At 46.6% G+C, this 18,265-nt stretch overlaps 1 protein-coding gene across 2 annotated transcripts; it reads right to left on the bottom strand.

Moving 5' to 3' along the window:
• Positions 1-5: 5 nt before the first annotated feature.
• On the bottom strand, positions 6-11,160 carry LOC6494180. 2 transcript variants are annotated; one of them, XM_032450033.2, is made up of 5 exons: positions 11,122-11,160; positions 1,918-2,040; positions 1,382-1,435; positions 1,138-1,295; positions 6-1,081 (listed from the first exon to the last, which is right to left on the bottom strand). In XM_032450033.2, the coding sequence occupies exons 1-5, from the start codon at positions 11,143-11,145 to the stop codon at positions 67-69; spliced, it is 1,374 nt and encodes a 457-aa protein (XP_032305924.2). In that variant the 5' UTR covers positions 11,146-11,160; the 3' UTR covers positions 6-66. The 2 variants fall into 2 exon arrangements, with proteins under 2 accessions (XP_032305924.2, XP_044571597.1); XM_044715662.1 differs by lacking the exons at positions 1,918-2,040; positions 11,122-11,160 and adding an exon at positions 1,679-1,907 and having other exon boundaries at positions 1,382-1,560.
• Between the last annotated feature and the right edge of the window lie 7,105 nt (positions 11,161-18,265).

Raw genomic sequence — 18,265 nt, forward strand, 5'->3', positions numbered from 1 at the left:
AGTTGTAAGCTAGACAAATACTATTTTTTATTATTGTAATTTACATAGGCGTAGAAAAGTACTTGGTTATATTTTTCCCAGAGCCGTGAGATTCAGGCACATACCCAGCGTAAGGATCACGATGACCACTACGAGGATGGCGAAGCAGAGGTAATTCGGCTGGATGGGCATCCGGAAGAGTTTGGCGGACATGTCCAGCGATGCGGCGAACAACAGCGTCGAGTTGAGATCCTCCGCCGAGGTGTTGTGGTACACAAACGGCCGGACGCGTATCTGATGCCCATTGGCCTGGGCATTTTGGCACACACGCGTGACAGAGGAGGCCACGAAGAACGGGAGAAGGCCCAGGAAAAGCCACAGCATCACATTGGCTATGTTCAGCAGGACGAGCTTCAAGGCGCAATAGTGGAAGTCAAAGTCCTTAAACAAGTAAACGAGACCCGCGAACGCGTACGCCAGATTCATCACAATTAGGAAGCACACCGGGATCGATACGTGCTGGTTTAGCCTTTCCAGGAGCTTACGGAATTCCAAGACCTCCCGCATCCAGTCCAGCGAGTCGATGGAGTGCATCAGCAGCTTGTGGGACAACGTTTCCAGATGCATTCTTAACAAGTAGCACTCGATGTAGTAGTTGCTCAGAATAATGACCTCCACTAGGTCCTGCAGGAGAATAGTGACCAGGAGGCTCACACGTAGCCAGACTTCCCAGTCGCTCAGAACTTCCGCCAGCCAGGATATCTTGACGATCTGGGCTGGCTGCATTATTACTACGCAGCAGGCGTAGCCGAAGAGCAGCAGCAGCAGGGCCAGCGCCACTCCGAGGAAGAACCAGAGCATGCGGCACAGCCTCTTGGGCTTGGCGGACATCAGGAAGACCCTTTCTATGAGATTCTGCAGCTGTTCGTGGTCGATTACCTTGCAAACGAGCACCGCGGATACGAAAGCCAGGAGATTGAAGCCACTGGGAATAATGTACCCGAACAGCAGCTCTCCAATGGTGTTGGGGCTAGCTATCCCGCCTTCAGTTCCGTTGTTTATGGGCCGTATGTCCCGGTTGCTGGTGAAGCCCCGATCGCCTCTGTGAAGAGAAAGGTGTTTAGGACAGGGCTCTCCTCTTGAAGCAACCACACTCACCTGTAACCGCATATGTACCGAAGAACATAGCCCACCAAGAGCACACATAGCACCATTAAGGCCTGAACGTAACTGCAGCAGGCCCTCACATTGCTCATGTCCGTCGAGATGGGATTGAGACCGACCAGCGTCAAGATGGCCACATACGGACGGAGGAACTAAGGTGGAGATGCGAGAAAAGAATTAGTGTTCCCACGATCTGTGGTTAAGTAATCGTTGATGGCATCACGGCCACCACACCCACCTTCCGTTTGCAGTAATCCAAGAGCGCCGAAGTAGGCTCATGTTCTCCCGGCTGCTGCAGTTCATCATTGGCGTTCCCGTTCAGGCGATTGATGAAACAAAAAGAGCTCTCCGCATTATTGCGATACATGACAGACAAAGAACATCAATGTAAAAAACAAAAGTACACAGAGAAAAATTCTAAAAAGAGGCAATTTTGTTTTGATGTGCATGAAACGATTGGATAAAACTTGAATAGTCTCTTGGAGAACACTTTGTGTCGTGGTATATATGTAGTTATATCACATTTTTTCCATACATAACAACTGTTTTGGTTTTCTCTGTGTAATAGTAACAAAAACTGTGAAAGTAGCGTCACAATCACAACAATAACACATAACGTGGGTGGAGATGGATGGAGAGGCACCAGCGAGAGAGAGAGTGTAAGTGAAATGGTGGCAGTGAGAGTTGCGGTATGCGAGAAAGTTGACGCGAGAGAGAGAGACGATCGCCGGTCGTCGGTGGCGGTCCAGCCACAACTGAGAGGCTCCAACTTACCAGCTCGTCATGGAGCCAGGATGAAGCTATGGACGTGGCTCTGCTACGGGTTCGGCTACCGCTTCGGCTTCCGCTGCTCCATGCTGCGTCAGCTGTTCGCTCGGCCGCGCTCATCAAGTGCAACTGTAACGGTAACGGTAATGGCAAATTGAATAAATTGAAACTCGAGACGCCGAGCCGCGAGAGAAAATAACAATGAACCTCCGCTGGGCAGCAACTGCTGCTGTGAAGCTTTCCTGCGTGAAGCTCTCTTGTCTGAGCTTTGTGTTCTTTTGCCCCGCTCCTCCCCCCACTCCCCCTCACTTCTACAGCCCCTCCCTCCCCGACTTTCCCACCCCACACCCCCCCACACCCTCTTATCAATCAATTTTATCTCGGGACCCAGCGGGGATAGCGTTCTCGAGTCTGCTGGGCACCTGTTACAGTTTAGATAGGAATCAGGCCTGTTATCGCCGAGCACTATCTTTTGACACTGAAATTTGCATATATAAACTGATCTGTACATATATGCGGATAGTTTTCATATCGGGCCAGAGTCCTCCTACTACATGCCTTCGTGATCTGCGACAGTTCATCTCTCCTTTGTTGCCTGGAGCTCTTCCACTCTCTCTTCGCTCTCTAAGAACCCACTGTCACTTTCTCTTCTATCTCAATCCTCTCTAGTCATAGCAACCTCCTATTCCTGATAAGACCGATTAGAAAGTCTTGAGCTGGACCATACGGGTAGTAAAGTTTACCCTCAGGATTTATCAATCTCAAGTCGGGGAAGTCTTCAATGGCGATACAAAGTATATGGGCATATATTGAAAACTTTCCAAGTCTGTTCCCATGGGCATTATCAGCAGCTTTGTTGTTCTCGCATTTATTTATTGGCTGTTGTTTTGGGAATTCGTTGTTTTGTTTACTTTTAAGCACTTTTTGTGATAATATTAATGGTTCGACGTCTTTGTACTTGTAAAGTGAATCATGAGGATTAACCCTCTGCGTAACAGGTAAGAGAAAATATCTTATAGATATAGATTCTCTTATCTTCAAGATACATTTTTTTGAAGCAATAAGTAGCCTGAATTTTTTATAAAATTTTAATAGTCAGCTTACAATGGGTTAACTTTCCCCTTCTCACTACCATAATAAACTTTCGGAATTTACGTCAAAGTAATTAAATGAAATTGAACGCAAGTCGAAAGCGGTTTAAACTTTTTGCCGTTTTCGGGGCTTACTTAAAATGCAGTTCAACGATTAGGGAACGAGGCCAGGGCCAGACAAGTCCGGAGCCCAAGGAGCGTCAGTTACAGTTTTGGTCCACTTCTGCAGACCAGATCCATTGAAAAGCCACAGAAAGCAGCCGCAGACAGAAGCCACAGGCTGGGATGTGTTCGACCCAGGATGTGAGATACGAGTATCAATTCCAGTTCCTGTCCGACTCTCCCACCCTCTAACTCCTTGCTCCTGCCCTGTCCTGCCCTGCCCTGCCCATTCATGTAAATTAGCTGCGTTGTCAAATAATTCTGATTTGTTGTTGCTACTCTGGCGCATGCTAATAAAACCTGCCCCATCCCCGTCAAGTTCCCTTTGTCAATATGTCAGATTGACCGAAGCTCGTCACTTGACAGATGCTTCTGCACCCCATTCCCCTCGCCGGGGCTCTCGTTCCCACGCTAACTAGGCATGGACTGCGTTTTTGTTTAAAAATCAAATCAAATATTACGAGAAAATTTCAATGCGGTCGAATGCATAGGAAATTTTATGCCCGCCCCACCGCAAAAACGCAAATGTTGACTCCGCCGGACCGCAGTTGGCACCCGTCTAGATGAAGCCGGACAGATATGGATACTAGCTCGTCGGTTAGATACGCACTCTACCCACAGGAATTTCATTCCACTGGCCTCATTCACTTGCAGCTTAAAGTCCAGCTTAAAATCTATTTTCGGAAAATTAAAAATTAATTAAAAATGCGAACAAAGAAAAGCCAAACTCTTATTCTTGTTTCTATTGGGGATGTATTGCTGATATTAGATGAAAGATATAGCCATCGCAGTTCGCCATATGTGGCTCCCCTTGCATTTTTCCAAATTCGAAGGGGATCCCCCGGAAAATTTGATAAAAAATGTACAAAAAAATTGGTTCCTAGATTTTGATGCAGGTCGGTGGAGAATCGATCTACGAATCGTTAAAGTATTCCGTTTATGAATCGGATCAGTATTGGGAAAGATATAGTCATCGCAGTGGGCCATATGTGGCACCCCTTGCATTTTTCCAAATTCGAAGGGGATCCCCTGGAAAATTTGATGAAAAATCTAAAAAAAAATACGTTCCTAGATTTTGATGCAGATTGGTGGAGAATCGATCTACAAATCGTTTAAGGTATTCCTCTCAAGAACCGGATGAGTATTCCCTGAACAGCTCTATATTTTGTCAGATTTTGAGTTCGCCTTTTTTCAAACATAAATGCTAGTTGCTCACAAATTACCTGTTTTCGTGGGACTATTTAGATGCACCTGTTCTAATGGCAATATCTGAGTCGCCCATTTGTTGCTCTGGAGTCATTTAATTGCTACTTTAAAGGCCGGGCTCGGTGCTCCGGTGGTCCAATCCCCTTTGCAGCGTGTCAACAAGAGATCACAGATTGTGGGACGTGTCAAGTGTCCGAAATTCAATTAGACTTCATTAGCATTAGCAGCCGGTGGCAGTTAGTCTCCCCCCTGACCTCTGACCGCTCGCTTCCTGTGGTTTTGTCTGCGTGTGTCTGTTTGTGTGTGTGCGTGAACAGATTCAAGCGCTGGCAGATTAGCATAAATGAGATCATTAAAATGCGCTTACGTTTGTGTTGGTGGCGTGCGGCAGGGCGGCCAGGGTGGCCAGGGATAGAGGGTGTTGTGGGGTCGAGGTGCGGGGTCACGACTTGTTCCTTTCGCACGTCTCTCCGAGACAGACGTCGCCTGCAAATTGCCTTGGCCCTCGATTTGGTCCTTGTTCTCCCCCTGGTCCTTGGTCCTTGTCTGTCCGTTGGTGGCTCCTGGTTCGTGTCTCGACTATCCGGGCCAAAAACGAAAATTTGCATAATTATTGCAGCATCTTTTTCGGAGGTGCTGCTGTCCTCCAAATAGTTTTCTCTCCGCTCCGCCCTGCCCAGCCTAATTTGCTCATTACGTTTAGTATGATGAGGCAGTAAGGATAAAAAACAGAAGGACATTCGGACGGACGAGTTTCATGTGAATTTTTCACTCTGCAGCAGGGTTATTGTTTGAAACTATTCCAGGAACCTCTTCTCAACTATCCTGTGTAGCTGAATTCACCATCCCAAGTCACACTGTACAATTTAAATCCTTTTCATTAACTAATATCCTTCATGCCCCGCATTGTTCTCTTCATTTGCTGACCACTGCTGCCCCATTGTGCTCATTTTAAATTCAGTCAAGTTAATTGGACTGTCATATGTATGGACTGTCACCTGTTGCTCTTCGGCCAGGACTCACCTTTCCAGCGGAGCTCCTGACACATGCACACGCATTTAAATTTCACATGAGCTCCGGTTCGGACTGGGATGGAGCCAGTGGTAGCGGGAGTGGGAACACCAGCCACGCCAAACTGTTCCCACCTCAGCAACTGTCCCATCAAACAAGCTAATTTTTGATGATGTCCATAGGCGGCTCCAGGGGGCGGGTTGTGGGCGGTCTGGGAGAGTCCAGCCTGGCACTGGGGAGTGCACTAAAAGCCTGTCGCTGGCTGCAAATTGAATCAGTCGGCCAGTGTCTCTCGGTGTCCGTGTCCGAGGTCTGCTTCGTGTGTGTGTGTGTGGGTGTGGGTGTGCATGTCCTGGGGCAAGTTTTAGTGTCCAGCGGGCGGCGTGCGCGTTCTCATGAAATGTGACCGCAATTGCGGTTCGTTAGCTGCATTTCAGCTAGTCCTCAGTCCATGTCACGGGGCGAAGTGATGCAGCAGCAGCAGCCCCAGCACCAGCACCAGGAGATTCGGGAGCTGCCACATCACCTGCACGTGCTGCCGCCAAAAAAGCAACCCCAAAGAGCTGTCGCGGTGGCCAGGGATGGAGGTCTGGGTGTGGTGGTCTGGGTGATATGGGAGGTCGCTCCATTGCCAAAGCGCTGTGCTTAAGTGGTCCAAGCGACCAAAAGCACTTTGACCATGCGGTGGGATAACCCCAAGTGGGTTCGCCCCACCTATTGCCCTCATTTTCCGGCTCTACACGGGGAATATTTTGAAGAAATGTTCTGATTTTGGATATAATTTTATACAGGGATTATTGAAGCCTTAAGAATCTTGAACCTGTAAGGCTAGGACTCTCCAAATTTTAATTGAAATTAGGGCACTTTTTTTCTCTCTGCATTCAAAAGCTTTAAAGCTCTGGGAAAATCATGGTCCGAGCTATTCATCCCGCTGGCTGGGATTATTTATGTGGAAAATATCAAACGTTGGACGACCTCCTAGGCATTTAACGCCAATTAGCCCCCGGCTTACACACACCTGTGGATTCAATCCCAGCCAGCCAACTTTTTGCCTAAAGGGGGCGGGTGGGAGTCCGACCCCTCTCCCGTCACCAGCATCCGCAATCACAGCTCAATGCTTGGGCCAACTTGACGGGATTTGCGCATCATCAAATGACCAACTTGAGGTAATTACCAACAAAGAGCACAGAGGCACGCACACGGATACCGGAGGAGGGTGGGGAGACTCATCCCTGCCCCTGCCGGAGATTGGCCAACAAGCGCAATCTGTCCGGGCACGCACAGAAAAAAGTTCTGGCCCCGGTTGCCCTTCCAGCCCCGCCTCGTTTGGTGTCTCCTTTCAGCGCCGGACGACGTGACAAGAATGCGGAATAAGCCGGAGACGGAGACGGAGTCAGGACTCTCTAGTCCAGATCTGAAGGGAAGCTCAACAATTTAAACGGATCCCATCCTGGATTTCAAGGATATGTCGCATTAACAATGCCCTGACCTACTGATGAGAGCCAAATGAGTTGCTGGGAGTATGGGAAGTCCTTGTCCGTGAGGTCCTTTGGGGGAGGGGATGGCCCGGGTCCGACAGCGACTTTTGTTGCCAAACTAAATATTGTTAGGCAAAGTAAACGATGTTGTTGACTTGCGCCCATGGAAGTGGCCAGTGGCGTGGATGGGGGGCTTCGGCTTCAATTGGTTTAAGAATCATTATACCTTTAAGCTTTATTAAGTTCATCTCTGTGTTTGTCAACTATTTCATTTAAATTGCATTTTCTAATTGAATTCCTATTCGCGGAAGGGAGCAACTGATAAAGAATGCCGGCTGCCTGTTAACTCTCAGTTTCCTTCTTACCTGTGCGGCCAGGAATTTCCCTACTTTATACATTTTCCAGTTTCTCCGCTGCCCCCGTCGGCGTCAGGACTCTGCTCCCTTGGCAAGGACTTGGCCGAGTGCCTCATGTCTATTACCGTTAACCGAAACCCAATGCCATTGCGGCCATTCAAGTCGACATCCTATCAGGGCGGCAGCTCCTTCGGGGCACCTGCCGCCGTGGCACACCCTCCTCCTAGCTCCCTTCTCCCTGCTCCTTCTGCTGAGGATTTCCTTCCTCATTTTCCTGGAATTTTTGTGTGGGTGCGTTTATTTTTCGTTTCCTTGTTCGCTGACTTTTTTTTGCCGCCATTATGAAACTGAATCCAGGTTATATGGAGGACGATGCAGTCAGCGGAGAAGGCTCACCTAGGGATTCGCTGCAACACCCCGACACACACACACACTGGCACACTCGCAGATACCTGGCGTGGGGATATCCTGGCCAGGCCGAGTCCTAGCTCATTGTTGACGCAACTTGCTCATTAATTTTTTACGCTTTATGTGCGCTCATAATGATTTTTAAATGGAGTCTCCGATTTCACAGACTTTTCCCCAACTTATCCGGCTCGGCTTTGAATTGTTGACGTCACAAACGGCTCATTAGTGACCGGAGGACGAAAAAGGAAGAGAAAGGAATTGATTCGTTATTGAATCATTGATACACTGGCTTCGTTCGATTGTTTATTCATACATTTGCCAATGGCAACAAATAAAGGCCGAAAGAGACCGTGTGGATAAACAATGAGTTTACTGAATGCCGTGATTAAAACCCAATAATAACACCACTCCCACACACGCTCACAGAGGACATCCCCCTTAGCTCCCATACGGCATCACGCATACGCCCCGTTGTGCACTTGGGTGGTCGAAAAGTGCCGAACGTTTTGTCCGCCTGACAAATTTAATTACTGCCTCACTGAGATGCTTGCCCCCGCCCCGCAACCCCGCAACTCTTTGGCTCTGTTCCTGCGCCTGGGCTGTTTGTCTCGTCACTGATATGGCCCAGACACATGGCCGGAGGTCCTTGCCGGGGTCCCTTATCCCAGGCACCCTGGTTGTCCATTCAGTCGGGCCGGAGTCACTTCATTTGATGCGTCAATCAGCACAATCAAAAACTGCAGCCATGAAAATCAATTAAAAACCCGTTGACACACTGGCCAAGGATTGCTGCACTGTGAGAAAAGAATCCTTTTTCCGAAAAGGATATAAAATAATTATAATTATTCTAGGAACTTCTGGTAAGTTTTTGCCTTCAAATCTCAACATTCTTTGAATTATTCGTCGGATATTTTTTTGTATTCCCAGATTTTTTCCCAGTTTCGTATGTTGGGTCCTGAATCCTGTGCCTGCATCCTGTATCCCATAATCGGTGACTGTTTCAGGGCCGGGTCTTGGCCGGCGAGCATCCGTTGGCTGTCAACAACGTTGAACTGAACGTTTTGCAATTGACGCCGCCAGGATTAACATTTATATTTCAGCCGGCTAAAAGGGACCCTCGTCCAGGCTCCAGGATCCTACATGGGTGGCGGCGAATGTCTCACCTGCCTCGGCTGGAATTTTGTATTTTTTCTTGTTTCGTGGCCCTCGTTACAATTCATTTGATATGCAAATGCTCTTTTGTAGCGGATATAAGTAACACATTCGAAAAACCGGGTGACATGATGCAGCACAATTCGGCTGCCCCACTGGCAGGATATACACCATTCCACCGAATCCGATTCCGATTTTGGATGGCGGATCCTTTTTCGGGGTACATCGCTATCGGTTACACCCGGTGACGTCAGCAGGTTGTTGCATAGTTAATTGGTGGCACGCTGAGTTGCAAAAACCGGGGGCGGCGTACATACGTAAGGCAAACTGACGAAAGGTTCGCCCACTTAATAAATGAAATGTCATTGAGGCATGCGGCAATCAGCGCCGCACAAAACTCAAATGAAAACACAATTCAACACGCAGCAAATGACGCTGAGAGGTCGGTGGAGTGGGCCAGGATCTGGGGGATATTTACTGGAGGCAGGACTGACTGACTGACTGACTGACTGACTGCTTGACGGAGTGACTTGATAACTGACAGCGTCCAGGCGAGCCTGGCTTTATCTGGCTCTTCAGGCAGACGAGAGGGAAGAGGCGCTAGGAGGGCTCTATGAGACTGGAGGAGTCACACCCACTTGTCCACTTGTCATAGACACCAAGCTACCCCTCCACCTCCTAAGGGTTATCCTTCTAACGAAGCTCGACTGAAGGAGTTCCCAAGAAGAAGGCTTACAAAATAGGCTTCAGGAGAGATAGGGTGAGAGTTTCTCTTCATCCTCAAAGAATATATAGTAAAGTTTTCTTTAAAAAATTGTATTAAATTGAATCAAAATCAGGCTAGCTAGGATAATCCCTTTTGATACCCTCTACATTTTCCAGCAACGAGATTTAAGAGAGCTTCCCAAAAAAAAAGGGATGCGTGTGCAACTACACAAGTTGACTCTGTGAAACGCTGTTGAATTTCCTACTTGCCTCTGTTGCCACCGATGCTGATTCCTACTCCACTGTTGCCACAGCTTCTATATAGCTTCTGCTGCTGCTGCTGCTGCGTCAGCTGCAACTGATGACATTGTCAGACATCAAGGCGACTCTCCAGCTATGAAGGGACTAACGGGCCTGACAGTTACTCAGCGTCAGGCATCGGATCCTTTTGCCACAGCACTGAGAGAAAATCTGGAAGAAAAACTACATAACTTGACATAATTATAGGGAAAGGGGTAAGAAATTAAATGAAGAGACTGCAGCAAGTTTTCTGCCAGTGGAGGCCAGAGGGTTTGGGTAGTTAGTGGGTGCCTCGGGCAAATTAAAACTTGGGCCACACACACTTGACACGTGCTTAGTTGGGGCACTCTCCGCACTCTGCCTCCTCCGTATTTTTTTTGGTTCTGCATGTTTGCGGCTTTTGCGGGCCGAGTTTGTTCTGGCCTGATACTTCCTCTGGGTGGCCTTCCTTTTGCTCCGCTTTTTGGCCAGTTTAATTTATGAGACCGCCTCCCAAGCATCAAGTTGCGTGCGAATGCATAAACTTGTTGCATACATTGCGGCGTTTCAAGGATCCAAGGCTCAAAATTGTATTCAGAGATCATAAAGGACAATAATTTCCATTAAATGCTTGACTTTTTTGTGGAAAGTTCAAAGAAATACCTTCAAAATTTAAGGATTAAATTTCCAAATCGGTTTGGCTTTCCACGCCTCTGGGGAAACTATTGTTTGAGAGCGAGTTCTATCTCTCTTTTTTAGCAAACTTGCAACTGTTGCACAAAATAGTGCCTTCTACTGCAACTAAATATTGTTATTTTCCCTTCACTTTTTCCCCCTTTTGTTTTTTGTACATATGGACATATGTTTGCTGGCCAAAAAATGGAATCAAATAGTTATTTATGGCTGGCGAAATTTCTGCCGAATAGGCAAAACGTGCGGATATTTCTGTACAATTTTGGAGGTTCTACTCTCTCACACACCCATACATGCATGACATTGCATAATTTTAGGCATAATTTTTAAAAACAAACTGGCAAAAGGTTTTAAGCCAGGCCAGGACCAGGAAGTATGGGATTGTGTTTTTAGATGCAGTATAAACAACCCACTCAACCCACTTAGTTGCTTTATTTTTGTTCTCCCCAGCCCAGCAGGCGGGGACTGCAAAAGTTGTCAACAAAAATATCACTTGTTTGCATGAAAAATCTCTGTCCGGGTGGCCGTTTTGGAAAGCATACCCCATGCCACCATTGCCACAACCCAACCCGCGATAAAGCCAAACAAAAAGTGGCGGAAAACCAGCAAACGGCAGCGGAATTGAGCAATTTTTATGAATAGCAATAGTCACACGAAATAGAGGCTTACCCATGGAGGTGGGAGGAGGCCCATGGAAAAAGAGTCCTAGTTCATCTGTCTTGCTTGAAGTGGGTGGGCGAGGCTGGTTGTGGGTGCTTGACAGTTTGACGCCCCGTAATTCATGCCATGATGAACGTCGACTATAAAAACCTTTTTTTTTCGAGCGGCCCGCTCACCACTCGCATGACATCTCACTTGACTTATGGAACAGCTGTTAGGGATTAGCATTTAACATGGGTTCCTCCTACGGTCATTTAAACCTTTCGTCAGACTTTAAATGAGAGTTCAAATTGGGAAAACGAGACACGGCCCGGGGAAGCATTAAAATAAAAAAAATAAATATGAACACATTTGTCGCTAATTCGATTTGTCTGTCGGCGGATGCCAGATAGCGGATGGCGATTGAAAAAAAGAGACTGGTTTTTCGCTGGGAGGTGGCCCATAATTTATTACCTCCAGTTGGCCAACCTAATTATATACGTTTAATACAATTTACGGTAAGCGAAAAGTCGAAACACAACTGGGTAGTGAATGCCAAAGAACGGGGCGTGTTTAACCCACAAAAAATAAACCTAAAAATTTAACTGCCAATCACAAGTTCATATCATCACGATTGTCGAACTCGGCATCCAAGAATATGCCAACATCGTCAACAACAACCTCGAACATTCCCTCTAACATGTTACAATTATCCAAATCATCCTCCAATAGGATTGAATCACTTGATGTATTCCCGATCTCCATTTCGGGCTCGTCGTCCTGCTGTTCTAAGATCTGGGTGAGATCAACGATTTCCCTGGGGTCCCGAGAGTGAAAGACCATGACTACATCGTTATCTTCATCTGCCTCATTGGGTTTCTGGGCTCGTGTATATTTCCTCTTGGGGGCGGCGTTCCGTAGCGGTATTACGCGGCTTCTCAGAGTCATGTATATGGGATCCATTTTATTTTTATTATTTCGGTTTAAAAAATATATTATTTGAATATTTTTTTCCGGTTGGAGCAGTGGACATTCAGGACTGAATGTTGAGTATAGAATGAGGATTGGGGAAGATTTGAGAGCTCAAAAGTAAACTGATAGACTACTTTTCTTTTAGGATTTTTAGCTGAAACTATCATGCCCAGAGCTAAATATGAACATAAGTAATCCGCGGATAATGGATCTCTAGGCCAGGGCTGAATATCCCTCTATCGCTGGTCCATTACCGTTTCCAATTTCGCCATCGACTGCAACTGCCCGTACAACACTAATTTAATTAATTGAATTCATTTTGGCGCCACTGTCGACTGCGTGTGTAACGGTACAAATTAACGGTAGTCCTGACGGTGTATGCGAGAATGTGTGTGTGTGTGTGTGTGTGTGTGTGTGTGGGAGAGTGCATTTTCGGTTTTGGTTTTTGAGGTTTCAACGGGTTTTCGGCTTCTGCTCCTGCTCCTGTACGGATTTTTGTTTCTGCCGTGCAGCCAGGGCTGGAGGAGAGATCCCTTTGAGGAAAAAAACTTTCGACTGGCCTCCCAAGTCGCGCCAAGTCTAATCGACTCTAATTCGATTCGCTCGTCCCCAATCAATTGCGTTTCGGAATTAATGTTCCAATTGAGTCGCAATTACGTCCGGCAGCGGACCTAGCCCTGAAAATAATTGCAATCAATGGCTGCAGACGGCGACGACGACGGCGGCGACTAGGACGATGGGCAGGCAGGACGATGGCCACGAGGACGACGATGGAAAATGCCTTTGTGGCATTTCAAATTAGCGCATCGCCGCCAACCGATTCCATGCATCCCGACAATCCCGACCAATCCAACGGGTGGTAATTCAAATTCAAATTCAGCCACCGTTTCTGATCGAGCTAGTATCAGTTTTGGGCAAAAAATATGCCAAATGCTGGGCCCAAACTAACTGAATGGCCCGCAATTATAATTATAGGCCCGTTCAGTGAGTGCGTGTCATTGTTGGCATAAATGTGCAAAATGCTCTTTCAACTGGAAAATGTTTCGGGCCCGGCCAGAAAACAAAGGCAATCGTTTGTTGCCCTTTTTCGGGTGGTACGAATTTTAATTATCATATAACCGCACTAGAACGGCGTACTAGTCGGCCGGGCTAACGGGTCGGATACGCAATGTCAACTTGATTATAAATTCAATGGGGAAAGCTGAATCCAAGTGGTTGAGTGGGCTCGGGGTTCGGCATGCTTTGTGCTAGCAATTGAATAGTGCACTGCCGACACCCCGAAGGAGGACAGGATGCACATCCTGGCGGGCTCGGTCCGCGGAAGTGCTGTCAATTACCGTGAATGGCGGGAAACGGGGAACATGTGTCAATGAAATCGATTCCAGGACATCGTAGTTTGTACGATTGATGGCCTTTCAAATCGCACGCCTATTGATAGGCCTTCCAATCTGAGAGTCCTTGCTGGAAGAAGCTCTGGCAATAAATCTTTTAGTTTTTCAAACAGTTCTCTTCCCATTTCATAATTAGAATGATCCGAGGAGTCCTTTGAACGGATACTAGAATTTTTGGAGCACACGGCATACAGAAGCAACCCGGAGTCAGCTTGTGCCTGACGGTTTTAATGCTTAATGCCATTGCCGTACACTTTTGGGCCACATTCTGCTCCTTCTGATTCGACTAATGAGCTTTGGGTACCTTTTGGCTTTTGTCATGGCCCTTTGACATGTGCCCTGGTCCCCGGCGTGTCCTTTGTAAGCTGAATTTGCATTTGGCCTGAGACTCAGCCTCAGTTGGAATTTGCAATGAGAATGACTTTTGGTGGGCCAGTGGCACTAGCAATGGGGCAGGGGCAGTGGTAGGGGCAAGGCTTTAGCATATCTGGAAGGGGGTTTGGTGGGGAATTGGAACAACCTTAACTGCTTGGCATGTGAACATTGTAGCCCTACAACTACTGCTGCTGCAATTTATGAAGTTCAACTGTAATGCGCTTTTAACCTGCAGCAGGAGAGCATCCTGTGGCATTGTGGAGACGCCACTGCAGCGGCCACGGCTCGGATGCCGCTTATTATTATGCGGGGCACGTGGCCGAAAACTAAACACACGACCGCCACGAATCACCAGACGGTGTGCACTTCAAGAAAATCCTTTTATTTCATATACTATTTCATGGTAGATGATATGGGAAAGTATGGCTTAAAAGACTCTGGTTTGTGGCCAAGTTTTTCTCAAAAATGAGTATGTTTTCACCCCTTTATTTGTCCAGTGTAGTCAGTAGCATAAATAGCGTTAGTTGCATAGCTCACAGACACACTCACAACCACACACACTCCAACACATTCAACTCACACAAATAAGTCTGGGCAAACATAAAATGTAACATGCGAGCGCCGCATGTGCCATGCACAATAAATACGCGGAACGGTGGCCCAGAGGGGTGTCTGGGGTCTTAGGGGCGGATGGGGCTTAGGGGCGTGGCATGAGGTGGTTACTGTCAAATGGCATGGTCAAGTAGTATGGCTAAAAACTACAAACTGCTACTGGGGCGGACGGCCCCAATGCCAGATCATGTTTCTTGGCACGCACACCGATGCACATTAATAACAAACATGGCTTATGGCAGTGAAACGGGTGGGGGCAAGGGGAGTTGGCCAGGAGGGGGTCGCGGCGGGTGAGGTCAAAGTTTGACAGAGCTCAGAGCCACTGGAGTTGGAGCTTTGGAGATACTCTCATTGGCACAATTAAAACTAAACAACAAAAAATTGGCAACCCAACTGAGGCGTGAAAGTGTTTCCACTCTTAGCCTCGTTTTTTGGATTTTCCCCTCATTTTGCACAGCTTTTCCGGGCCCCCGAAAGTATGCACAAATATTTTGACAAAGCAAATATTTATCAGCTTTTGTGCCCTCTTGGCCTTTGGCTCTTCTGCATCCGAAAGCAAAGTGATATGACCTGACGGGCGGGGCTATGGCTATCCTACATAATGTATACGAGTACCACCTCCATGGTGTGAGGGTTATTTGCCAGTTCTGAGCAAGAAATTCAAAGTCAAAGTTGTTTGCCCAGCCATACTAGTGCGATATGTAGGAGAGCATATGGGAGCGGACAGGGCAGAGCAAAGGGGCTTGCAGGACGGGCCTCTGGCCCTGAGCCTGGCAAAGGTGAACTTTGAACTATAGTGTGTGTGGGTCTAGTTGGAAACTCTTAAAAGCTCAAACAAAATATAAATTTCAATGCCTTTTCACTTTTCTTCTACATTATTTTTTTCGAAAAAGTGATTGCAATTAAAAGGAGAGTTAGGTTCATGCAACTATGTTGCTTCTAGGGTGGAAGTTGATATTAAATTTTAAATGAATAATTTAATTTATAGTTTTTATTAAGTGCTTAAATATAATATATCTGAGTTTGGTTTCCTAGGGGACTTTGAGTTTATATTTGTTGCAAGAATAAATAAAACTTTTGTAAAAGAAACTTTAATAAATGTGTCTAAAAATAATATTAAATTATTCTTTAGGTACTAATAAAAGTGTAGTAATTTTCTGATATTTTTTCTATCATTGCTTATATTTATTTTCCCAACAATTGCAACTAGAAATCTCAGCCCTGCTGTCCCAAGTTGCAACCTTAAAGTCAGAGCGCCAATGGGGGCAAGCAGGGCTTACAGAAAGGCAAGAGGCAAGGACTAAAGAAGGAAGGTGGCGAGGCATGGGGGTGTACTTGCCACTCGTGGACACTCGACGTACAAAAACCCAATAACCCAAAGCTCAAGGTGACAATGATGCAGCAGATGAGGGCAAAGTCACCAATGACAGCATTTATGTCTCCTCTCCGACTCCCGTTGCTTGTGTTGCAGGTCGGTTTGTTTGTTTGTCCTTGTTGCTGTTTGCCACTGCTTTGCTGATGCTTTGCTGCCTTCGTCCTGTTGTTGTTGACTTATTATATTTTAAGGTAGAACAAAAGGCGAGTGCTGCCTGCTGCTCTTCTGTTTGTTGCAGTTACTGTGCTTTCATTGCTCAACAATGCAGGATGGGAGACTCTATAGGGGCTTGGGGCTGGGGAGGTCAAAGGTGATAGGAGCCGGGCTGAAAGGCAGTGAGCTACTCATTCCTCTATTTGCTGTCCTTGATGTGCCCGTTGTTGATACTCTTTTAGAGTCCAAGACTGCGTAAGTCCAAAGACAGTTACAGTGTCTTCTGTTTTTTAAGGACATGACAGTAATTTGACTATGAAGTGGCACACTTTTTTCAAAAGGGTAATATAGGTTTTAAGAGAATATTAACCATAAATGGATGATACTTTTTGATTCCTAATCATGCCTAAGTAAGGCTCTAGGAAGTCTATAACTTGATTTCCAGAGTATCGCCCAATCGAGTTAAGCTTCTCACATAATCCCCTATACTGTTTCGAGGTCACACATGCCACAGGGGGCAGACTTCTGGTTGCAGGTTGCAGCTGGCAGTTGAATAAATTTGTACAATGTCACGGCAATTATGTAAAACAGCGCCATTAGTGCAAAGATTTTCACCTCGAGCGGACTTGGCTCACTGGCTGAATGACGGAATGTCGGAGTGACAGACTGACTAACTGACTACTGGATGAGTGAGCGAGTGTGTGGATGTGACAGACGTTTGCTGGAATTTATGAGGCATGCTGTTGGCTGTTGCAAGGACAATGCAGCCTGCAACCAGCAACCTGTATGCGGAGGAGCGTGTGTATTTGTGCATGCTGATGATGTTGCCACAGGATGCAACGGTGAATTATTTATGCCAGCTTGACATTTACTTGGCCGGCAGTCTTCTCGAGCTGTGAGCCTTGTCCTTTGCCTTGCCCATTACTGATTTACTTTTTTTTTACTGCCTGTAAGGCAGGTGGAGGAAGGGCACACTCTCCTGCGAATTTTGTATTAATTGCTCGTGTTTTAGAAATTTCAAGCAGCTGCTTGCCGACAACTATGGAAAGTCGACTTTATGTCCCCGACTATATTGGATTTTCATGACGAGATGATGAGATGTTGCCCGCACACTGCTTAAACACATTTTAAATATTCATAATTCAATTTTGACTTGGCTTTCCGCTCAACTTTTTGTGGCCAGTAGTTGCTGTGTTGCTGTTGCTGTTTCCTGCCTCCTGCAACTTGTTTGCTATGGCTCGGCTGCCGAGTATCTTATTTTCTTTTTGGTACGTTATTAATGAGCAAAAGTAGAAATGCAGGCCACAGAAATATAGATAGTCGAGAAAGGGGGGGGGGGGGGGGGGGGGGGGAGCAGCAGGTTAGCAGGTAAATTATATCTTTCAAAGCTAGATTCAAAGAGGTTAAGCCCTCAGAGTCTGCAGGGCATTATGAACATTTTTTCATACCAGGGGCAGTCGACTGGTCGACTGGCAACAACAAAACAAAGCAAAGTAATAATTTCCAAAGTTTCTGACGCCGACCCATCCTCCCTGCCCGGCCAGGATGCACTTAAATATGTATATAGAATATTTTTAATATGGCCGCGTGGCCATTACTTTATAAATATATAAAAAATATAGAGTGAGAGAGCATTCAAATGAAAGGCGGAAAAGTAGAGGGTAAAAAATTAAATAATACCTTAGAAAAAATAAAGAGGAGTTAGCTATGGGTGGGGGGAGCGGAAGGATACAGGAGTGGTTAGCTCAGCAGGAGCAAAGCAGGAGTAAATTCAAAACTCATGATTTTGTCGTTTGACTTGGCACGGGGTGGGGCCATATCATATTTATCTGCTGGCTGAGCAAAAGCTATGGCATAAGCCTTTCAAAAAGCCACCCTCTCCCCCCCACCCTCGGCAGTCAGTCAGCAATAATAAGGATAATGCATGGCTCAGATTCCTCTACAGTAGCTCAAAGCTGCTCTCCCAGAAGATGCGATGCTCAAGATGTGAAGGTGGAAGTGGCCGCCCAAGCCCAAGCCCAAGTATCTAAATAAATAGCTCAGCAAACTAAAGTTTGTCTCGAGTTGTGAGTAGCATCTCGGTATATGGAGCGGTTAGGCTAGGGCTTCCCTAGGAAAGCCTCACCCGGAATACCTGAGCTGGCTTCTACAGGATTCTCCCGGGGATTTATGTTGTGAAAAGTGAAACATAAGCACGCCAGATTGCAGCGACTTTGGCAAGTCAGACAGACACATGGAATAAAAAGCGCCCGCACAAAAATAAATATAGTACATGGAACGACACGTGCCACATCAT

Source organism: Drosophila ananassae, chromosome 3L (assembly GCF_017639315.1).
Source record: "Drosophila ananassae strain 14024-0371.13 chromosome 3L, ASM1763931v2, whole genome shotgun sequence".
Classification (NCBI taxonomy): domain Eukaryota; kingdom Metazoa; phylum Arthropoda; class Insecta; order Diptera; family Drosophilidae; genus Drosophila; species Drosophila ananassae.